This window comes from Aplysia californica, unplaced genomic scaffold (assembly GCF_000002075.1).
Source record: "Aplysia californica isolate F4 #8 unplaced genomic scaffold, AplCal3.0 scaffold00431, whole genome shotgun sequence".
NCBI lineage: Eukaryota > Metazoa > Mollusca > Gastropoda > Aplysiida > Aplysiidae > Aplysia > Aplysia californica.
The window spans coordinates 576,815-602,138 of record NW_004797701.1 but is presented as its reverse complement, the minus strand read 5'-3'; the positions used below and the strand labels follow the sequence as shown (position 1 = coordinate 602,138).

At 39.5% G+C, this 25,324-nt stretch overlaps 1 protein-coding gene across 1 annotated transcript in view; it reads right to left on the bottom strand.

Annotated features, from left to right (window-relative positions):
* Window positions 1-25,324, bottom strand: part of LOC101862745 (receptor-type guanylate cyclase gcy-15-like) — a 50,279-nt gene that overhangs the window by 9,450 nt on the left and 15,505 nt on the right. Inside the window, exon 4 of the mRNA XM_005104690.2 lies at window positions 3,415-3,606. Within this exon, the coding sequence (XP_005104747.2) occupies window positions 3,415-3,606 (192 nt within the window). The remainder of the gene's footprint in view (window positions 1-3,414; window positions 3,607-25,324) is intronic.

The following is a 25,324-nucleotide window of genomic DNA, read 5'->3' as shown; positions in this document are numbered from 1 at the left end:
ATACTACTACTACTACTACTACTACTACTACTACTACTACTACTACTACTACTACTACTACTACTACTACTACTACTACTACTACTACTACTTTTTTGTTTCTTCTTTTTTTCCCTACGTTCTTCCCACAACCCTCATTCCCCTCTTCCCTTTTCTCCTGTTTCATTTTCCCTAATTTTCCCTCCTTCCCCCTTCTTCTTAATTGTTCCAAATCCCCATTTCTTAAACCAACTTCGCTCTTATTGTTTTATTTATCGCATTAAAAAGAATCTTCGTTTTCTTTTGTTCTCGTTCTCTCTGTCTCTGTCTCTGTCTGTCTCTCTCTCTGTCTCTGTCTCTGTCTCTGTCTCTCTGTCTCTCTCTCTCTCTCTCTCTCTCTCTCTCTCTCTCTCTGTGTGTCTGTCTCTCTCTCTCTCCCTCCCTCTCTCCTCATTACCCCGTTCTTACGCAGTCGTATCAGCCAATTAAAAATATTTCAATGGCTAAGGTATGTGAGCAGAATGGATGACAATCGCATACCAAAACAAGTACCATTTGAAAGGAAGAGAAGAAAAGGAAGATCAGATTTGCGTTTCAAGTACCGCTACAAACACACAATACAATCATGCAGCAATGACGCATAGAACTGGTAAGGGCTTGCACAAGACTGTGATAAGAGGAGACTAACTGGGCATAAAGTTTTCAGATAACTAAACGCGATAACTTAAGAAAAGTAGATTAAGAAAACTAGAAAACAAAAAAAGGCAGGAGGTCGAGGTACATTTCGGAAATCCAGGACTCGTGTCTTTCAGTCGAAGGACGAGCTAATCATAGAAGAAAGAACATCCTTTAAAAAACCACATGTGGCAAACTTAAAATCTGTTCACGAACGTCTTTAACAAGAAAAAAAAGGCTATTAGAATATCCAGTAACCTTCCAACAGACTATCCAACTGTGTTTCATGACCCACTCCCTATTAAGACAACAGGAGAAGCTGAAAAGGCAAACTGAGAAACTTCGAGGGACGCCCCATTAGTTTGTAATAGATGCCGATCTTCAAGTGTGAACTGTAATGCCCTCGAGAATAAAAAGTAGTCTGATGATCCCTTCTCATTTCACCTTTTGAGATGATGGTCCCCAACATTTTCACTCACTGAAGACGAGAAGTTTGGTTATTCGACACCTCCTGAAGACGCGTTGTATTGCGGCACTCGCAAAAAGAAAGATAACTATCAGCAAATTAAAATAGCACATATACGATATGAAACGGATATGCACATTCAGAGAGCGGACTGGAATAATATTATGATGGTTCTAAATGTGACGCAACATTGTCTTCGGTCTGTTGCGGATCGGACATTCCGTTATCCTAGAATTACAAAGTCCTATCTGCTCAGTACACAGTTTTGAAAAAAATCTGACGTTAAAAAAAGTTAAGCTTCACATGTCAAGCTTCTTCGAATGCAATTCTTCGAATATCTTGATAACGAATCAAAATAATCATTCGACTCTGTTAGAACATAGGAGCATTTGTTTTCTTCTCTCATGGCCTCAGTAACTCAAAACGTCCGAGAACGTCATAAAGATCTTTGTTTAATTCCAACGTAGCGTTATGTCCGCTACAACCTTAAAGAGTTAACAGCTTTGGCTACTGTGGAATTTTCAATTCGCAGCTTCAGCGTATTGAGATAGTTGAAAACCCCCAAAGAGACTAACCTAAACTTGAGAAACTCCACATTTGGATGTGGAACTACGATTATACATACTGCTCTGACCAAGGTATAAAAATATGCCCACTGTACTTCTGCTATTTCACCCTGCGCACACAAACACACACACACACACAAACATACAAATACACACACACACATACACACACACACACACACACACACACACACACACACAAACACACTCAAACACATATACAAACACCACCTGTCTTTAATTATTTCCCAGCTAACCACGTTCTGTGGCTGCCTTGTTAAAGATACTGCTCTGCCCTAGGTATGATATTACATTTACTGTACTTTCCTTATTTTTTCCTGCGCCCACTGACTTATCAAACGCTTTGGGCTATATGGCGCCTTCGTCGTGTTCTTTTTTTTATAACGTTCCCCAAAGAAGCCCTACAACCAGGAGACATAAAACGATTTTGTAAACACCAATTAAACATAATAAACAAATTTTAGTAATCGCAACTTTTTAATGATGGTGGGGATAATTGCATAATTTATATAGAGCAGATTCATTCTCTACAGCATGTATCAATGTGCGATACAACAACCATTACCCCAGCAGATCCTAGAACTTGTAGAAACACTCTCGGCTTCCCGGGTCACATACCACCACCACCACCCACCAAAATATTCATCATCATCATCATCATCATCATCATCATTATCATCATCATCATCATCATCATCAGCATCATCATCGTCTTCATTATGACAACCACCACCATCATAACAATATGGGAGTCAGAGTGGTGAAATCAGGCGTTCGTCAAAACAATGAAATCAAATAACCAGAATTTATCTGGACGTTGGGCAATTTTTTAAGAATTTTCAGTTTTGGCTCAACACGTTTTATAACCATTTAAAAATACATTTCTATATGAAAGTTGCTCAAAATCGTTGAATAAAGGCACAGAACATGAACAGTTACTGTTTCAAAGAATTCTCAAGCTTTGGAAGTCATCAAACTTCGAAGGCCATTTTCTCCCTAATTTTACTTATGAAGCCAGGCGACTCCGTCTCCTTCAATCGCAAATATCTCAAGTTCTATTCAAGATCAAATGGGTAGTTTTTTTTCCATCGAAATGTAAACAAATAAACAAGTTTTAAGATGATACCAAAACTCCACATGTCCCAAAAATTGACGGCAGACTGGTTCCACTGCGTCATGACACATATACTAACACCATTTGTCTTCCACTATGTTTTAAATTGATATCAAAATTAAATTTTAATTTTAATTTAAATAATTTAAATCGATTAAATAAATGTTATCAGCCAAATAATAGATAGCATTTGTATAGCGCACATCCCCGCTCAGCAGCAGGCTCTATGCGCTTTACACTATATTATTACCCCAGCAGACCATAGAACACTCCGAAACATTCTCAGCTTCCCGGGAAGCATACAGTGCGAGCAGCCGATTAAGCGCTCAAACACTAACAAACTGACAAGATCGTTCGCTGTCTATAGCCGGGTACCCATTCCCACCTGGGTGAAGTGAGGAAAATTCGTGTAAAGTGCCTTTCCCAAGGACACAGCGTCGGGCCCTTGACGGGATTCGAACCCACGACCTTACGGTTGCGAGTCCGAGAGCCTAACCACTAGGCCACCGACGCACGACTTGTGGCTATATTATTATGGATACTGATCTGCCCTAGGTATTATGATATATTATTATTCTGCACATAAGTCTGACCTGCATGGGTGTGCTGCGGCTGCAGATGGCTGTGAATCCCACCATGTCCGAGAAGAAGATGGTGACGGCCGGGTAGGACACGGGTGGGACGTTCTCGTGGTTCAGAAGCCGCTGTGCCACAGACACGGGCAGTAGCTCAAACAGCAGCGTCTCGCTTCTTTTCCTCTCCGTGTCCAGGTCTTTGGTTCTCTCCTACAGACAAAAAGTACATAAATGCATAAATAAATAATGCACAAATACAGAGTAGATAAATGAATGAATAAGTGCATGCATAAATACATAGACAAACAAATACATCATACAGATTTCAACATTAGTTAAGGGCCACCTTGACCGACATCCCTGATATGTAAAAATCCGAAAATAAGACAGCAAGGAATTTTTCAAATTTTTTTCCCTCCAAAAGTGTTAATGGGTTAACAATACGTACTCCAAAGCTTCCCAAAAGAGTTTTAAAAAACCAACAACGTGCAGCACGGAAATCCTTGGGGAATTTTACCCAAATTTGCAAGTGGTCCTTAATTATTATGTTGAAGTCTATATATATATACGGATAAATAAATAAATACATTAATGAATAAATGAATAAATAACGACTTGGGGGGCGGGGGCGGCTGGGCTCTGGTGGCCTAGAGGTTAAGGTGTTCACCTCTCATTCTAAGGTCCATGGTTCGTATCCGGGTAGCGACGCAAAGATTTTCTTCTCTGAAATTGTCTCCTTTCACCCCCTTTCCTGCTGTCTAGCAATGATCTGTCGACTGCCTTCGTCTCCACTTTCTGCCCCCATCCCCTCACCTCGTTTGCCCCCTTCTCTGGGCATCTGACTTACAGCAGCCTTTCTACGGCTTCTCCTGGGCTCCCTCTTGCTGCTGTCTTTAAGCCACATCTCTGATCTTCTGGTAGGAAAGATCTACACCTATCCTTCTCGGATAAGGTCGAAAAATCTCGAATGTCCTGTGTGCAAGTTGCACACGTTAAAGATCTGTTATGTAAGGGAAATAATTGAACCCGCTCGTGGTTCATTCCCTTAGCAGGACATTGGCTATTAAGTTGTTCCCCTTTGTAGAAACACTTTCATGTTGTTTATTATGTCATTTTCATATCATAATATGTCATTTTAGTATTTCATATTCTTTGCCACCGTTTACTAATAGGCTGGTGTTGTATTATTCTATGTGAGAATGACTGAAACGTGTGAGTGTCAATTTTTAATGAAAGCATGTATTCTGTATCTTATAAATAATCTAACACATTGTGTAGATATTGTTCCTTTTACTTATTGATCATGAATAAACTACCTTTCTATGATTGGCCCAAGATGAAACTCCTGGGTTCCTAATTGATGTTCAAGTTTGGTTTTACAAGTTTCCTGATACCAGCTAGCTACAAGACTACAACAAGGTCCAATGGTGGTGTGAAATCTTTAAGAGTAGGCTTCGGCCGCCACATAGAAAAAATTCAAAATCTTCTACCAACTGAAAATGTTTACTAAATTGTTTACTGTGTCCCGTGTGCTCATATGACAATAACATAATGGGATATTATCTGGCCCTGTAGCTTTTCCTTCTCCCCCCCCTCTTTTTTTTCTTAATGGCGGATTGCATTTCTTATTTCGGAATTAGTGGCCCATTTCTTTCTTTCTTCATCACCGGTTTTGCTCCTGTGTTATCTTTGCAAATATTTCTTAAGTACTTTTAAAATCAGCATATCTAATCCATTTGATCTCGTGCAGTCTGAATTTGAGCAACCTTTTTTCCCATTTTCCTCTTTGATCCAGGAATGCAAATATTTGCTGTCTGTGCGAGAGGTTCTTGTCTATTTCTTGATACTGATCATTTATCGAAGAGCGCACCTTTGCTTAGTAATGTTGATATCATTGCTGGTCTACGCAGTGGATGGCTCTAGTTCGAAAACCCAAAGTGGAGTTTTGAATTTGTTTGCTTTATTGAGTTCTTAAGGATCTCCAACCGTTTGGCGCAGTCCTATTGGAGATGGGCGTTACTTTCAGAGGCCACACTTCTTTAAAAACTTGCAGTGTTGAAAGGGACGCTGCTGGGGAAGTATCCCCGAGAAAAGAGTCAATGTCTATAAAAATTCCTAAAAATAATTTATGCCATTAGAAAGAAAAGTCGGGTGGAGTGACATCTGGAAGTGGAATACATCAAGGCTAAGCTTTCTTCTCCGGTCTACGTATGAGGTTCTGCCTTCACCGGTGAACCTTGTCAGATGGAAGGTACAAGAGGACAACAAGTGTAAATGCGGTAAGCTAGGAACCATGAAGCATATTTTGTCAAACTGCAACCTGGCTCTTAACAGATACACCTGGAAGCACAATGAGGTGCTGAAAGTGCTCACGACAATGGCGACAAAACAGGTGGAAGAAGGAAAATATGCCCCCAGGATACAGAAGCATGGACCCACCAAGATTGCGTTCGTTCCGCAAGGAAGCAAGGTTACCAAAAGAAAGAAAGCGAACGAAGCCATGGAAGACCAGAGCGGAGGCACATGAGAGGTAGCCGCTGACTTAAAAGGCTTTGAGAGATTCTTCCCCATTCCAACTACGAAAAAGCCAGACATTGTGTTATGGGAGGAAAAAGACAAAGAGGTGCACTTGGTAGAGCTCACGGTGCCCCACGAGGACAATATCTATGCCGCTCATGAGCTGAAAGAAAACCGTTACGAGACACTCGTCGAACAATGTGAGGAGGCAGGATGAAAGGCAACCCATTTTCCGGCAGTGCTAGGATGCTGAGGTTTTGTAGCAACAAGCGCCCGTAAGTGGATGAGAGTGGCAGGACTTACTGCCAAGAAAAGCAACGAACTCACAAGTTCCCTTCAGGAGACAGTAGAGAAAGCCAGTCACTAGATCTGGTTGAAGCGAGAGGACCCAGGCTGGATGGAATCCTAAAGTTGGCAGCAGAGGAAAACAGTCGAACTAACATGGAGACCTCACATCGGTGAGGGGGCTCGGTGCGTCAGAAAAGCTGTAGAGAGGAAGAACCCGAAACAACGACGCATTCTCTCCTGATGATCTACATGCTAGAGTCCGGGATACGGAGCGTTCGGCGGTGAGCAGTGCATACGGCTTTTTAGACTACGTGAGTCGTTTAATCAGTGAAAGTAAAACTATTTTTTAGAAAATGAATTAGATTTTATCATGTATGTTGAATACATTTCCTTAAATAAGCTTGGATGTTTGTGTGGGTTGGGGGGGGGGGGGAGGGGGCAAAGTTATCTTTTTAAAAATATGAAAATGAGCATAGATCGACTGTTTTTCATGGTTTTTGTCTCAAGATGATAAAGACTATGCATGGAGACTGTACAGGAATAATTTAGATATTATCTTTCACATAGTTATCCGAACAAACATCTAAAACTAGCACTTTTTCCTTTATCATTATTATGTTTCATTTATTTATTTATCTATTTTTTCTATTTATTTATTTATTTATTTAATGGTATATTCACCTTAACAAGGTTAATGGAAAGATGTATTGAAGCTCAGAAAGATCTGTATTTATGCTTCATAGATTATTCAAAGGCGTTCGATAAAGTTAGACATGATGAGCTCTTTAGAATACTGGAAAAGCTAGGCATAGATGGAAAAGATCTAAGAATTATCAGGAATTTGTATTGGGACCAAAACGCTGCTGTACGAATTAATGGAGAATACAGTGAATATAAGCAGATTAGGCGAGGAGTGAGGCAAGGATGTGCTATGTCACCAGACCTCTTAAACATGTACAGTGAAACAATCCTTAGAAACAGAAGAATGTCCAGGTCTCAAAGTAAATGGAGAAAAGATTAATAACATCAGGTATGCAGATGACACAGTTTTGATAGCAGGCTCAGAAAAGGACCTTCAATTGCTTCAAGATACTGTTGTAACAGAATGTGAACGTAAAGGATTATTGTTGAAAGTAAAGAAAACAAAATACATGGTAATATCCTAAAAGCAGCAAAGCCTAGTTGTAATCTCATTAGCAAAGGTAAAAAGATCAAACAAGTCCCACAGTTTAAATATCTAGGATATATGATAACATCTGATGCCAAAAGTTCGAAAGAAATAAGACTGAGAATTACAATGGCTAAGGCTAGTTTCAATCAAATGTGCCCAATCCTGAAAAATAGAAACATCTCCATGAACACCAAGAGGAAAGTTCTGAAATGCTATGTTTGGTCAACCCTTCTGTATGGCTGTGAATGCTGGACAATCACTAAACACAGTGAAAATAAAATAGAAGTTACAGAAATGTAGTTTCTTAGGAGACTGCTAAGAGTATCATGGAAGGAATAGAAATCAAATGAGATAGTGCTTGGTGAAGCCCACGTGGGACGCTCAATGTTAAAAACAAGCAGGAAACGACAATTGCAGTTTTTGGGAAACATAAATAGATATACGGGTCTTGAACACCTAGCTCTCACTCGCAAAATTGAGGGCAAGCGAGGCACGGGAAGGCCCAGAACAACATACTTAGGGAATCTAAACAAATGGGTGACAGGGAAAGATCAAGGAAATGTAACTTTTTTGAGAGCGTCCGAGCAAAGGAATGAACGGAGAACCATGATCGCCGATGTCTGTCGCAGATCTGGCACTGGATGATGATGATTTATTTATTAATTTTTTAAAATTGATTTATTATCTTTTTTTTTGTAGCTTCAAGTGTTAGTAGGACGTAGTTTTGTCAATTTTCAAGACAGATCAAAGCTTCTAGCACAGTTGAACCACAATATTATGTTGTATGCAAGCAGTCCAACTTTCTTGCAAATTGATGAATAAACTTTAAAAAGTAAGGTGTTAACGGTAATAAAACGTACAAGTCTTAAGCGAAAACTAGAAGCAAAAACATCTAATTAATATTCTATGAGTTATTATTTAGCTGACCATAATTAAGAAAAAACGTTAAAATAAATCTACAAGAGATAACCTTAAAACTTTAAAAAGGATGGTACACTAGGATTGCTCCATATAATGAGCTTAAAGCTCTTGTATTCTTAGCGGTGATACTCCCCCCTCCATAGAATCCTATGTCATTTCATTTTTTGGTCATTGATCAAGTTTAATTTTCTCCATTTACTTACGTTAAACAACGTAATTCTTTTCCACATTTCATTCGATCGGACGTTCTTCTCTTCAACTACTTTTAATTTGTCCTGTGCCATCGATCTTTCATTTGTTTTCTTAGAACTTGAGGCAACATTTTTTTCACCAAGAACAATACAGAAACCCAGTGTCTTGAAAGGGGAGATAAATAGACAGGAATTAATATAGGGGAAGAAAAAATAGTAGAAATAAAAAAAACCCAGCGACATCAAACAACCTGCCCAAGAGCTACAATGCATCATTTCTTAGAGTTCTGAACAAACTGAAAAATACGAGAGAAAAAAAGTTTCACGCTTTTCTCCCGACTCACATCCTAATGATTTGTGCGCTTTACATTTTTTAAATATATTGACACAATCACTCAGTTTTTATGAAATCAACGAATACCTTTAACGTAATTGAATATAATATCGGATGGGAAATGTAAAACTGGAATGAAAATAAAAAATTTAAATTGAACACCCCTTTAACACCGTAAGGATAATTATGTTTGCGGGGGGGGGGGGGGGGGGGACCTCCGAATTTTAGCGTCCATCTTCGATATAATAGAACCTAGTCAAACAGGTGGAGAGTTTTTTTTTAATCCTCAAACGCAACTCAAGTTCAAGAACACCTCGGATTCATGTGTTCTGAGCCGTTCAGTTTAAGCCAGTAGAATAAACAGAGCACCCAATGGCACAAGTTGGATGGAATAGAAAAAGCAAAGAAAGTAATAATACCACGAGTACACCAATCACACATGTCCACAACAAGCTGAAGAGTCTGTTCTCTCGTTACAGATATTGCGTGGGTGGTTGGCTCCTTCTTATCTACCCAACATCTGATCTTCCTTATCTCTACTCCTTTATTTTTCTTTGTATGTCACCCTCTAGTAACATCTTTAATCTTTGGCACCATTTAAATGACATATTCGTGGCAGAAGTACCGTAAAATCTGACTAACAGTAAACGATGTTGTAGTTGCTATTACAGTAGCTGTAGCTGTACTGTGGTTGTTTTGTTGCTGTTGTATAAGTCTACGTCCTGTTCGTCTCAAAAACGTGTAACATTTTCCAAGATTCAGCTTTTACCACGTCTCACTTTCTGCGTTCAACTAGGTAACAAGACAAATTAAACAAAGAAGAAGAAAATCAATGAAATCTGTCAACCTGAATCTGTCCTTTCAACATACATGTGCAATCAAAATTTGACACTTTGTCCTATTCCAGGATTGGCTCTTTCTGTGTGTTGATTTTGTTTGTTGTTATTTGTCTTAATCCTTAGTTATTTTCTGAGACAATATATGTCAGCCTTTCTACGGCCGGTGGTTGCATTTCGCTACCCTATTAAGAGGTTCTTTCTGCATTCGAACCGCCCGCCAACATGTATTTTCCAGTGGGTAATAAGTAACAGCCTGCAGCTATTTCACGCCGAATTTTCCCACCACCCACCAACATGAGGGCTAATCCACGGTAGATGACGGGACAGAACAAAATTGCTACATCAGAATTAAAAAGTTATATCTATCTGACCTGTTTGGTAGCTTTGAGTTTGAGTTACTAAGACCATGGGGTCAGAAACTAAATTATGTTCTATCTGCTTTATCAAAATCGTAAGATTATTGGGAGTCGCCAATCAAGATAATTATTCAAAGAATTGTATTCGAAAAACATTTGAAATGGTGTGAAACTCAGTATCTTTGACGTGGAATTTCTCAAAACTAAGACTGAGAAGATAGAACTTTGTATTCTGAGGTAGTGAATTAATACCTCATTTGTACCTTCAATTACCGAAACTAAACACCTCACGGAATTGTTTACATAAGGTTGTTTGTTTGTTTTTTCGAACGACTGCATTTAACTTGATTCTTAATATGTCTTTCAAATATTTTGATCATCTAAATTGAAATAAATTAATCGATATTGAAGTACAATGTTATCTTTGTAAGAAATTATAGTCTAGATGTCCCGTTGGTTTCCGTGGAATAGCTCACCATTATTATTATCCCCCACGTTGGCAAGCACTGGTCGATGCTTTACCTGATATTACCCTGTGTGAGACTGCATCGAATTTCTCCTACTCCTCCTTTTCATTATCCAGCCCCTACCCTCCTTCAATCCACCCAATTTCTTTTCACTCCTCTCCTCCTCCTCCTTCTCCTCCTCCTCCTCCTCCTCCTCCTCCTCCTCCTCCTCCTACCACTACTACTACTACTACTACTACTACTACTACTACTACTACTACTACTACTACTACTACTACTACTACTGCTACTGCTACTACTACTACTCTACTACTACTACTACTACTACTACTACTACTACTGCTACTGCTCTACTACTACTCTACTACTACTACTACTACTACTACTACTACTACTACTACTACTACTACTACTACTACTACTACTACTACTACTACTACTACTACTACTACTACTACTATAACTACTATAACTACTACTACTACTACTACTACTACTACTACTACTACTACTACTACTATAACTACTATAACTACAACTACTACTACTACTACTACTACTACTACTACTACTACTACTACTACTACTACTACTACTACTACTATTACTATAACTACTATAACTACTATTACTACTACTACTACTACTACTACTACTACTACTACTACTACTACTACTACTACTACTACTACTACTACTACTACTACTACTACTACTACTACTACTACTACTTACCCCTTTCCCTCGTTATTATTTTTTTCGTTCTCATATTTCTTCAATTCCTCCTACGAATCCTCCTGTCCCCCTACTCCCTCGCCCTCCAGTTCCTCAATTACCTTCTTTCTATTTTTCTGCTCTCCCTCTCACCTTCCTGTTATTTCAGATTTTTCTTCGCTTCTCTGATATTCAGCTGTCCTCTGCGTCCTCGTCTTCCTCAACGTATTCGTCCTCCTACCCCCCCCCCCTTACTCCTTTTCATCTGTTTCTTTCTCCTCCTACCCATTATCCTTTTCTTTCTCCTCCTCCCCCTTCTCTACCTCCTCCACCATCTCCACTTTTCCGGCCCACGATTCCCCTCCCCACTGTTCCCTTTATCTCTTTCCCGTTGTTTCTATAGATAAACACGCATTGTCTCATGAATATTCTTGTGCAAATACACGTTATTAAATGTCTTTCTGTTAACATTAGCAAAAAAGAAGACCATTTCCTTCAAGATAGGAAGTAATCATTCGTTTGTTTGTCCATTAGAAACAAGCTGTGCCGCTTGCAGGATTTTAAAGAAAACAGGCAAGCATTGAAGCCGACTTTCAGCTCCGAGACGAAGCAAAATACAGATTAGTAAAAAGAATACTTTGATAAATGAGAACATAAAATAAATTACTTTTTAGTTTGAAGAGGGAAGCCTACTCAGATTAGTTTCCGTCTTTCGGTTAAAAGCAAAGGGGTTCTCTCCATGGAAGGATTTCTTTGTTATGTTTCTTTAGTCTCATATTATTTTACTCCAGTGAAGACTTTAGCTTATGAGAGAAAACCTAGGACTTTTGTATCATGCTTATCATCCAAGATTAGGTTTCTAAACAATAAAGGGATTTATGACACAGATCTAGCTCCCCTAGAGATAAATAAAGATTGTCATTGTAACTGCCATTGTCATTGTCATAGTCATTGTCACTGTCATTGTCAGTGTCATTGTGATTTATACTTGTAGATGTTTTACGCCCCCACCGATACTATTTAGATCATTAAAGAGGTTTTAGCTATTTGTTTCATTATAAGTCCGTAATAGTAGTGAGTGTATATGCCTTATCCTTCTATTGACAGTCATTCATGCAGATAGACAGACAGACAGACAGACAGACAGACATACAGACAGACAGACAGACAGACAGACAGACAGACAGACAGACAGACAGACAGACAAACAGCAATAGAGACAGTTAATGATCAGAGGAACAGGCAGTTTTGAGTTTGAATCGGAGAAAGAGACATAACATTATGTCGTCCCAATAACTGTCTATTAGCACAGAGTGGAAAGCAAGACAGACAGAAAGAAGGAAGGAAAAAAATAATACCGAACCAGATCTTTAAAAAACATATGAAAACAACATGCTCCCTTGGGGTTCCGTGCTCACGTCTTCGGTAAGCAACGGCGGAGAGTGTAACCATTTACAGACGCTGGTAAATGTCGACGTTTTGATAAGAAGACGAAAAAACAAGTGGCTCCGTCAATCACCCACACAATGAGACAGACAGAAAAAGGGACAAACAGCCAGGTAGACAGACAGACAGACAGACAAACATAATTAGAGGCAGAATTAGACTGAGACAGAAAGAGACTTTAAAGAAAGCACAGCGGAAAGAGGTTTTGTGTGTGTGTGGGGGTGTGTGTGTGTGTGTGTTTTTGTGTGTGTTTGTTTGTGTGTGTGGGGGTAAAAGAGAAAAATCTGCGGAGATCAAACTGCTTACGTGGTTGGGTAAGACGACCGCCAAACGCACTAAGGTACACAAACATACTAATTAAGCGTGGTCTAGCTGATTGTACATGCTTTACGCCCTCGAAGACAACGTTCAGATCGATAAGAAGGGGGCCGCCTGCTTCAACGTTGCCTGTAAGGCTCAACCAACCCAGAACTGAGTGAGTGAGTAACGGCGTTCCAGCAAACAGACGGACAGACGGAGATGCTCGATAAAATCACAAACATACTAATTAAGAATGGAACTATCCAACGCATCCGAAGCTGTAGGAAGCGTGGACCCCAAAGATATAACCCGAGGGAGACTAACAATGAATAACCAAACAGGAAGTAGAGAGAGTTCGCGGAGATTTTCATTAGAATTTCCATTGGACTAACAAGACATATGGGACACTAGATATCCTGAAGAAGAACTGCGAGCACAAGAAGGGGCGGCTCGGGCATCGGGAAAACTTCTGAGCGCGACCTTATCGATTTGGGAAGGTATTGTCATTGTAATTAAGACTGCACAATAGGGGACGTTTGGTTAGAGAACGATATGAAGTGCACTGAGGAGAAAAAAGGTTAGCACGAAACGTAAAAGGTACAGAAAATGCAATGTGATTCACAACCTGCTGATCGTATGATGATAAACAAGTTTTGACCCACATTAATCTAAAGCAGCACAAAAAAAAATAATAAAAAGAAAAGAGACAAGATTGATTGCGCTGTCGAAAAGGTGAGAAGAGAAAGTTCGAATATTAGATGCAATCTATTAGCCAATAATCTCACCACTATGATGTTGACAGCGTTCTTTAAGCCAGTGCTATTTTTTTTCTCATTAGCGGAGGCAGAGCGGTTAGTGCGCTCGTCCACGAAGCGGAAAGTCCGAGTTTGAGCCTTTGTTCGGACATGGATTTTTCGCCCTCTCAGGCCCACCCAGCAGTAATGAGTACCTGACTTCGAGTTGGGGAAGTAAAGGAGGGGTGGAAAGGAACTTAACACAATATGCGGAAGGCCCAGGAAGTTGTCTTTCTATCTAGGCAATCCGCAATGTCCGGGTCGGATGCGGGAACAACTTTACTTTTTACTCATAACCATTTCATTAAAAATCATTCCGTCAAACACAGCCTCCAAGCTAACGCCGAGACACAATGTACGTCTTTATGTGAGGGTGGAATTTTCCGTAACTTTCACTCTTTAAAATTTTAGAGATCATGTGAAGAACAGGATAAATCAATTTTCATTTAAAAGAATCAGAATACCAACCGTTAATTAATTTACAACAGTCTCTTTAGGTAGAATATTCATTTTGAATCAATCGGTTGAAAAAACAACTATGTCATTTACGAACGGTATTTTTATAGTAGACACCTAAGTTATGAACAAGCCAAATCCTTCTTAAAAATAAGTAAATAGGCAAAGTCGTGGTAGGACAAATGTGACGCAGTCAGTTCAACACTTTACTCCTTTAAGTGTATATTGATTTCAAGAGTAAGAAACGGTTAATGCTGTTCTTCTTTATCCCTGAATAACATCATTGGCAGCTTTTAGAGCGGCCTATCAAAGAACATCAGGTTCAAATCCGATTATGGAGAGATGCAAAATAAACGATGACAAAATTGCTAATTGCAGATTAATATTTAAGCGATTAAAAACATTTGAGTTTTGTTTGCAGGCACACGTCAGATCTGACATATGGGGATATATATCATCTCAAAATATGTTCATTTGTTTGGCTTTTGACGAAAGGATATCTAAGGAGTTTAAAATAGAAGTAAAGATATTTTCGAATGAGAGATGTGGGGATGTCGGAAATAAAATAATGGTGAAAGTGGCACCGAAAGTTTGGTGACTTCCAACACTTGAGTTATCATTGGACAATGCAAATTTACATGTTGTGTGCCTTTCACCAACGTTTCCATGTAAAATCCGTACAGAATGGTGTTTTTGAAAGGACGTAAAAGGCAATGCACTTAAAAACAAAATCGGTAAAATTGACCAACGGTCGGAAAAAGTGTCGGTTTCTTCGTTTTCAACCTTTTGACGAGAGCTTGAATTTTTCCACAATGACACACATTATTGCTGTTTTTTTAAAAAGGGGTAATCAAAACGGATAATTTTATTCACATGAATTTGGTAATAAGCGATGAAAGCACTGCAGAAAAGACCAGTAGTGATGTGATGGATTGAATTTATATATTATGCTTGTACATTGTTTCGTACCCTAGTCAACAAATGTTCGATCATTTAGGAGCCTGCGTTCTTTTGACTCTGCCGGGTCCAAGCAAAACCAAGTGCGATACAGACTCCGATACTTGATGAAGAATAACAAACAAACAAAAGACATCCTTTTTTCCCCTGAGAACTGGAATGACGTTTTCGCGAGCAACAGCGGAGAGCGTAACCTTTTACAGACGCTGGCATACGTCGATGTTTTAATTAGAAGAAAAGACAAGAGATACACGAATCCATAAAAAAAAAGTAACACTGTAATTCAACTCAGTACCACAGGTCAATGACCGGACTTTCTGAATGTGTGTGTGGTTTTTTTTCCTCTGAGACTAACAGCGTAGAATTGCTGTCGCTGATCCTCCACATTCTTTCGCCTCACAAGCCTTCCTCCTTCTCCTTTCTTCGTTCTCCTTCTCCTCTCCTTTCTTCTCTCCTCTTTCTCTTCCGCCTCCTCCTCCTCCCCCTTCCCTTCATCTCTTCTTTCTCCTCCTCCTTCTCCTTCTTTCATCGTTCCACCAAACCCCCTCTTCGCCTTTCTCTTCTCCTCCTCTTCCTCTCCTTTTCCCTTTCCCCCTCATTTTGTCTCCTCCTCGTCTACTCTTTTGGGTTGCATTGGTTTTTGTTTTTTAAAGAAGGTTTCGATTGCAAAACTCACCATGTGCCAAATCTGTGTATTTTCGAAAAGCTCCCTTCACTCTTTAATCTTATGATAAGGAATATAATGAGACCCCATCCCCACACCGATATTTATAGATTACATTAAAAAATGTACATGTTAGTAAATCATTATGTTTTCAGAATCAAATGGATACACAGAAACGCATGCAAAAATAAAGTAAACCTAAAAAATTATAAAAACGAACATGATGATGATGATGATGATGATGATGATGATGATGATGATGATGATGATGATGATGATGATGATGATGATGATGATTTTTGGTTTCCTTAATGGGCCTGGTGGACTCCACAAGGAAATCTTCGAGCAAGAGTGAGGCGCTTTTTCGGCTCCATCGTCATTATACTCAGAGGCATCTCCACTCGTCCAAAAAACTCCATTCGACTTGCCACTGTTCTTAGACATATGTTTGACATCCTCCTTTTCATGGTTGCATCTTCGGCAACGTGGTTTGAGCTCTTCATTCACAAAGTTCTGATACCATCTCATGCTCCAATGATGGTCCGACCGCAGGCTTGCTAGCTGAACCTGGTCCCAGCGACATGTAATAAATTGTTCCTTCTTATTGGAGTACCCAGAAAACACACCCTCCGGGTGCTGGTACTCTGCTCTGCATGGCGGGTCCCTGAATCCACTCTTCATCATTGGAAAGACTCCCATGTTATTGGTCGTCTGTCTTCTTCAATCTCTCTGTCTTCATTGGCAGCTTGGTCTGCTGCCTGATTTCCTTTGATTCCAACCTGGCTTGGAATTCACTGGATCTTTATTGTGGCAGTGGTTTCAATGAACTTACGGCGCAAATCATTTATATCTGAGCTGTTGCCTAGCAGTCCCTTGCAGAGGGTTTGACTGTCAGTCAATATCAGCACATTGGTTCTCTATGGAAATTGTCAACAATTCATTGTGCAGCAGACATCAAAACCTGGCATTCCTCGTCAGAAAATGATGTGAGGAATGCACCTTTAGTTCTAACGATTTCTGTTCGTGGTGGTTCTTCATTCATTATAACTACTGCTGCTTCTCCACCTTCGCGGTATCCTGCGACAGCCGATCCATCAGTGAAAACTTACAGGATCATCACCTTTGCTCTTCACTCCTCTCAATTCTGTCCGGATTTCGATTTCGCCCCGGGTCTCCCTTGGACAAGCTCTCACCAGTTTGATTAGCCATCGATTCTCTGCTTCAGGGAGGAGATGGTCTGCTAGGTCGGTGCCCATCCGAAACCAACTTTTCCTGCTGGTTTAATGCTTGACTGCTTGATCAATGGCTTTCCTTTTGGGATGGCTGTCTGACAATCACTAAGCCATTTCTTCAGACTTGAGGCATGTTCTTTTTGTATAGGTGGTGTAGTAGGGTTGAATGATATCTTTTTCCCTTCGATCTGAAATACTGGTTGCCACGATGCCTCCATCAACCATGTTGAGAAGGTGCACACCTCACTCTTGGTTGCATTCAAAGTAAGTTTCCATTCATTGCTCATCTCACAACCATGTCCACAATCAACTGTGTCGCTTCATTTTTCCTTTTCTCTCTTTGCAGGACTAGCCAATATTGTACTGTTATCAGCGAAAATGGAGTAGATCAGCTTGGCGGAGGTTAATTGTTGTGATTCAGGTTTTGGGTGGGATTCTGTAAGGTTGTCTATGAAAAATATAAACAGCAGCGGCGATAGTACAGGTCCTTGGAAAATCCATTGCTTGAAATTCTGGCTCTTGCTTGTTTCTCCATTCAGGCGAACACGGGCTTGCCTGTTTCTCAGAAAACCATGAATCCATCTGATTGCACGCGATGGAATTCCATTGTTAGCCATTGGCAGTAATCGTCTTTCACGCCAAACCATATCAATATGCTGTGGAGTAGTCAAGTAAGACTATGTTCATCGATGAAATGTTGGCTTTTGTTGAAAGCCATCCTCAATTCCTTGACAGATTCTGATGATCTTGTCGGTGCAACTATGACCTTGGCGAAAGTCTGCCTCAATATCTGCAGTCCACTCATTCTTCTCTGGCAGGTAGTAACTTCTTTCAGCATGTATCCTTTCTACAAATTTTACTACACAGGATGATGATGATGATGATGATGATGATGATGATGATGATGATGATGATGATGATCGAACTGTTGAGAATAAAGTGCAGGATAAATTTTACTATTCCTTCATTTCTTCGTTTGGTGCTCACCCTAGACCACTTCAGGATGTCCTGAGGGGCGGAACACAATCCTCAATCGTAACTACTCTACAGAGTAACCCAAATTTGGAAACAAATCGTTATTAGGGACCCACAGCATTATTCAACAAAAGTATACAGAAATATCATATCGGGGCCCTTTCTGGGTGATGTTATGGTTAGTTTTTGTTCCCCAACTTCTATGCCTTCAGAATGTCAAAAACAAGGACAAAATACTGGCCAAAAACCTTTTTGTTACCCTTTTGTCTATGCTACCCGGCCACCCTACCACAATATGCCGAGGCCAAGGAAGTTGTCTCACTAACAAGGCAGTCAGTCCGGATCGGATGCGGGAACAACTTTACTTCTCTGCTATCAGAACGTCAAAACAAGGAGAAGAATGTAGCCAGTAACCCTTGTCACCCTACTTCTGTGCCGTCAAAGCGTCAAAACAAATGTGGCTTGTAATTTTTTTAAAACAATTTTCGTGAAAAAAACCTAACCTTTAGAATGACCCCAAAACCACACATTAGTACAGCTCAAATGAAAGACTGACTATTCACAGACTAAGGACAGTATTACAAGGTAAAGACTAAGACTTTCCTTGTGGAACCTCCAGACAGTACAAAAGGAACAACTCAACCCTCTATCAAAGGAAGGCAGCCTTAATCGATCACTGGGAAGAGAAAAAATAAAAACAAGCTTTGAAAGGGGCATTCTCTTTGGTTTGATTATAAAAAGAAAAAGGTGAAGCAAGTCCACATTATAAAGGCCATTTACTGCAAAGAACTGCTACTGCTACCGTAGAATGGCCAGAATAAATTGGAAAGCAAAAAAAAAAAAAAAAAAAAGACGAACAGTGGCGCCCTCCAACCACCCACCGGCCATTCTTTGTATGAGATTGCCCGTCTTTCCCTTTTCGTTTATTGAAGGTGCTTTGCGTCCCATTTGACATAATGAAGATGGACCGCATTCATTAGTGATTAGAATGGCCTTCACCTGGGGTCTCAATTTTCCTCCGAAAAGTATTAACCTATATTATTGAGTCGAGATGATCTGTAAGTGGACGAAGGGTCAGTGAACTTGACTGAAGTGAAAGCGTCACTCAATGCCAAACTAAGAAAGCTCCAAGACGGAACTTGTCCGTTGGAGTGTCATTGGCAAGACTCGAGGATTGATGATAAACATTTTTATTTTTAACAGAATATCTTCCATATAACCTTATGCTGTAAAACTCTTACAAAACTGTTACTGAAGAACTTGAGTTGTTTTTTCTACTATTAACATACGCTGGTTTTCTATTTTTGATTTTTTAAAATACTTTGAGTGGTTTTATTATTCTTTTCTCTATAAGTATTTTATTTACTTTTTTGTTATTTAGTATGCTATGATTGATTAAAATATTCTATGCCCACATCGATACTCAATATAAATATACGTGTTATAGATTATAGGACACAGACTCTTTCGACTCAAAATGTCAGGAAGACGGAGGTACTTGGTGAGAATATCTTCCCCGGCCTGGGTTACGTCCTCTGAGGGCAACGGTGATGAACTTTAATTTTCTTTTTCTCTCTCTATTATTCTTGCTGACACGTGTTCACAATTTAGACATATCAGTGCATACATACTGTATCAAAAGCATAATATGTTGAAAACACTACTTACACAACGTGCAAATATATCAATGTATAACGTAACAGTTTAAATAATATTTAAAGGAATGACGAAAATATCAAAGGTAACTTAATATATTAAAGAACTATTATTAAACAGACAGACCAAACGGTCGTTTTCCTACTGTTCTAGAGTAATTAAAGTGCAGATAATCTGTGTGAAAGTTTTATAAGATAAACGTCACGTGACCTGTTTATCATTTATTAACCCCTTCATTTGTGTGTATTTAAAGAATACAGAACGGATAAGGCTGTGTCCTTCTTTACCATCACGTCAACAGCCTTCAGAGCGGCCTAGCGACGAAAATCCGGTTAAAATCTTGCTTTTATATATTATTATAAAGAAGCAGAAGTAGACAAGAACAAAATTGGTAATTGGGGTTTCATTTTTATTCATGTCACATTGAGATAGAGGGTTTCCCTCAGAATATTCAAATAAAAGACACAGGAAATGAATAGCTTTGAGTGGGCGGTCGGGGGGCTCTACTGATAAATCCTATTTCTTTACTTTGCCAGAGTTGTTTCTATTTTTATCTATGTTCTTTTCACTACAAAAGATCGTTATTGCGTCGATGCGCTGTTCTCTTTAGTTTAAGTAAGAATCTCACAGTACTTGCGACACAAATAGGCCATAAATATAAGTATCAGAGATTACAGATGTTTCTATCTCCGCATATATCTCCCCTTCTCTCTTTCTCCTTCTCTCTCTCTCTCTTTCTCTCTCTCTCTCTTTCTCTCTCTCTCTCTCTGTCTCTCTCTCCATTCACAATCTCTGTAATGAAAACAGGCATTTTGGGAACATTCCCACCAAACAGTGACGAGACAAAGTATCCTAGACACTCCCTGGGAGGGATTTAGTTTACCCTGGGAAACAAGCACTTATTGCATGCCATGAAAAGCAACCCTTTCAGCATATAGCATGGTTTAAAATATTTTTGAAATTTATTTTTCTCCTTTTCCCGTCCCATTACTGCCACGACTGCAATTTGGTCGATATTACTCACTTCATCCTCGATGCTTTTGAATGAACTGTTCGTAGTTAGATCATTTTGACCAAGTTGCAATTTAATATCTCTACATAATGGCAGTCTGGCCTCGACTGCTAGCGGCTGATCAGTTACTGGAGCTGATCGAAGTAAACATATCACTAAAGACCAAAAGAAAGCTGATCAATATATAGTATTGATTGGTAAAGCCTTAAAACACACCATCGATTTGTGATTCGTCAAAGACCGTTTCCTATGTCTTTAATTTATACTTTAAAACTGAGTTGCCAGTTCCAAAATGATTAACAGATCTCCCTCCTTGTAATAGAGACCAAGTGATTTTTTGGGCTCATTTAACAGGCAAAATTTAGCAAACTACCTCGATGCCTTTCGAGATTTAACTCTCGAGAACACAAGCATACTTGAACACGAAGGAAAACTTAGGATTTCTCTGACAAGCAGAGTTGAAAGCCTGCCTCTTAAATGATCTAAAGTGTGTCGGCGGGGACGTAAAAGCATCTGCACTACACATAAAAATTTAATATGTCTGTTTGAGAATGACGTTTCCCCTGAAAGATTCTAAACCTGTAAGCAGGGTCCCCTGAAAGATTCTAAACCTGTAAGCAGGGTCCCCTGAAAGATTCTAAACCTGTAAGCAGGGTCCCCTGAAAGATTCTAAACCTGTAAGCAGGGTCCCCTGAAAGATTCTAAACCTGTAAGCAGGGAGTTTTTAAAAAATTATTATTTTTGTCTAAGGGTACGGTTTAAATCTACAGGGTTAGTGCTCAAAGGGTTAACGAACGTGGGTAACGACATACGTATTCAATGGGTGGTGCTGATACAAGGGAAGCATTCTGCCAGCGGGAACATGATTATAGTCAATTAGATAAATAAGGTATGCGATCATCATCATTATCATCATCATCATCATCATCATCATCATCATCATCATCATCATCATCATCATCACCATCATCAAGTGCCAGAAGATCTGCAACAGACATCGGTGATCATGGTTCGCCATTCATTTCTTTGTTCAGATGCTCTTAAGGAAATGAATAAAAATAGCAATAATTAATATTATTATTCTAGCAGGAAAGAATTAATTTGCTCTCTATGACTCTGTTTCAGAGACAACAGTACATGTATTGGTGGTTTTTCCGTTGTTGACTGCTGGTTTCTGTAAGTTCTCTCGGCTAACCTTTGTCGTTCACTGGTTATCCACAAGGAATAAATAGAAATCCCATTTTAAATATAGGTGGCTGGGGATTGGGTGGACAAATGATCACATTTTGATAAGCAGAACAATGCTTCACCTTCGAGATAGTTTTGGACAGTTCTTCTTAATCAGGCAATTGTTAAGGGGAAATATTATCTAGAAAGCTTTGTAAAGTCCTACTTTAAAGTTATTTTTATGCCTGTCTCTCGGCCTAGATGCGGATACAATGTGGTTCATGTTTTCACGGGTTTCTGAAGACATACACAAACAAACCGATCGCATGTACAATGTTTTACGTTCCCATTGAATCAATTTAGGGGATAGCCTGTTTCGGCCCTGCCTATATCACGGTCAACCTGTTTAATTTTGTATGTTTTCTTTTTAATTTTGACCAGTGTCTGTGGTGTAATGTGTAGGTTTTTAACCGTTGCACGAAGAACACTGACTATCCCCTCGTAGACTAGCTCATTTTCTAGATTATCTCCACAATTTTCCAGGGCTTTGTATGTTCATACATATTACACCTGAGTGTATCATGTTTTTAGTTAGATGAAGAGAGGGACAGGGCAGGGAGTAAGCTAGAAGACGAAGATGTGTTCGAGTGTGTGTGTGTGTGTGTGTGTGTGTGTGTGTGTGTGTGTGTGTGTGTGTGTGTGTGTGTGTATGAGTGTGTGTGTCTGTGTGTGTAAAAGAGAGAGGGGAAGAGAAAGAGAAAGATAATGAGAGAGTGAAGGAGAGAGAGAGAGAGAGAGAGAGAGAGAGAGAGAGAGAGAGAGAGAGAGAGAGAGAGAGAGAGAGAGAGGGAGAGTAATGATACTTGTGTCTTTTAATCAGAGAGAGAGAGAGATACCCCCCCCCTCTCTCTCTCTCTCTCTCTCTCCACATCCCTATACACTTGAACAACTTCCCTACCTCTCCAAATTCAAGCGGAGTTGATGCTATCTTGTCTGTATGTGGGAAGTAAGTATATTATGGCCAGTAATCACAGGCTAATGGCATATTATTCTCCCTCCCGTGTCGTTATTCTCCCTCCGTGTCGTTTTGCTTCGTCAAGCAGAATCTCCTCCCCCCCTCTCTCTCTCTCTCTCTCTCTCTCTCTCTCTCTCTCTCTCTCTCTCTCTCTCTCTCTCTCTCTCTCTCTGTCTCTCTTGCCTTCCCTCCCCCAATAAAAAACCAACAAAACCACCCACCTTTTTTTCCTGATCTGAATTAATAATCCTTCAACTTTCCTGACAAATTTGACTCGAGATTGGGTCTCAAGCTCAAGTTAACAGGCCGCTGCTAGAAATTATGCCTGGGTGAGCCTGTGGGCATCAATTCCACAAAAAAGAGTTTGAAGTACCGTGTTTTTAAAAAAGTGACACTTATCTAATCTTCTCAATCTTTATTAACAGCAGCTCAGAATATTAGCGCTCATCACCACCGGAAGTTTTCACAGGCCTGGACCATTAAAGCCCATAAGTAATTTTTTAAAAATACATAGTCAGCAAGACGTTCCCCTGTACTAAGCCCAGGAGACATGTTTTTCCAGGAGAGAGAAACAAAGCGTTCGGTTCTTTTAGCAGTTGTACCAACATAATGAGTCTTTTAACTTTAAGATAAGATTAGATTCTGATGATACATTATTGTCCCTGTAGGACTTTTTTTTTGGGGGGGGGGAGGGGGAGTGTACAGGAAAGGTAAAAACAATTGATTGCAGATATACACAGAACATAAAGTTAAACTTATAATAATATTACTCTCAATAAACTTCAATATGTAGAGAAAGGTAAAGCTTACAGTATTACACAAATGACATCAGACATATCTTTCAACCACATGAAGGAATTTGCCATAGACATCTACAGTTATATACATGTATAGATAATGCATATTCCAGCTGCATATTTCGTAATTTTTTTTATAAAATCAATAGAAATACTTGTTGATGTTTATTCCGATAGTAGCCTTATACCAGTTTAAAAGAAACTTCTGTTGTATCTTTCTTTCTTTGTTAGAACTTCGACAAAATATTTATTGAGCTCAAGCAACCGACACCGAGAAACTGAAGCATTTGTTTTTTAAAATAAATTTTAAAAAAATCTTAGTTCATCTGAATTACTTATAATTGTTACGTTTGTATGGAAATCCAGGGAACCATTGATTGGCTAATTAGGTGCGTGTGAGAATGACTTGCGAGCCGCGCGAACACTGGCGTTTGGTGCCAAGTAGAGGCGACAAAATAACACCATGAGGGGGGCCGCGAGTTTGAGACTCCTGGAGCAGAGGCTAGACGTGGACAGTTGTGGACGTACGTGCCATGGTAGCTAAGTAGGCTAAGTAAACATCATGCTGGTCCTTGATTCAGATAATCCTGGTTCAAATCTTCAACGATGTGTTCTTGAACCCTGGTTGTTCGGGGAGTTTACAATGTTCTCCGCCTATTTGACTAAGTGTTACAAGAAATGGAAGGTAATACTGCATCGGAGGACTTCCCTCATAACGTTGGTAAGCAGTTCAACTGTTCTAAGTTCAAAAAGGATTTTTTTAAAATCAGGAGTTATAAAATAACCTTACATTTCTTTTTCAAAATTTCACAAAAATTATTGATATTTTCTGGCATTTTTTTACAAGTAGAATTTTAATTTCAATAAATATCTTTCCCAAGCGCGTGCAACCGATACCACAAATAAAAAACTCCAGTCTTTTTAAAGAACGAAAAAAGAGAATGAGGCTTAATTCATATATCCAGTTGGTCACTGATAAAAAGTAATTTAGAATGTTGAAAGGGACCTTAAATCCATACCATGCTATGAGGTCATGTATTGCTATTCCAGAAACCCACCTACCCACTCTCACTCCACCGCCCTTACTCCACAAGTTAAACCACTGCTGTAAGAAAAAAGTGGACGCATTTATCCATGTACTTAAGAAGGCAATGGAGTTAAACATTGCTTGGAACCGTCAGCAGCTACACACTTCTAGATGTGCTTCTTCAGGGGACGGAGCGCTTATGGGGATGCCCCTTGTGCTGTGATGTCGGTCCTTCACACAAGTAACAAGTAACAAGTAACAAGTAACTTATGTACGTGTTTTTCGCTGGCGGGTGGGGGGGGGGGCGAATTTAGCTATTAGAGATTTGGTTTATGGTTGGGGTGGAGGTCTGAGAGTCTAAATCGTGTCGATAGGGATTTTTAAAACACCTATCCATACTTAGCGTCATAATAATAATAATAATATGTGGTCAGTGCAGCGGCTCTGATCACAAGGAAATATCAAAAGACCGGACCACACGATTGTCTGCAGCTGGTCAAGTGTAAAAAATAGCTGTAGATCTAATGCTTAACCTTACAGAAATGAACATATTATTATTATGTGTCAGCGGGGAAGGAAGGTCTACGATAAAATGGGTTTTAAGTTCCGTTTAGCAGTATTATCTATATTGG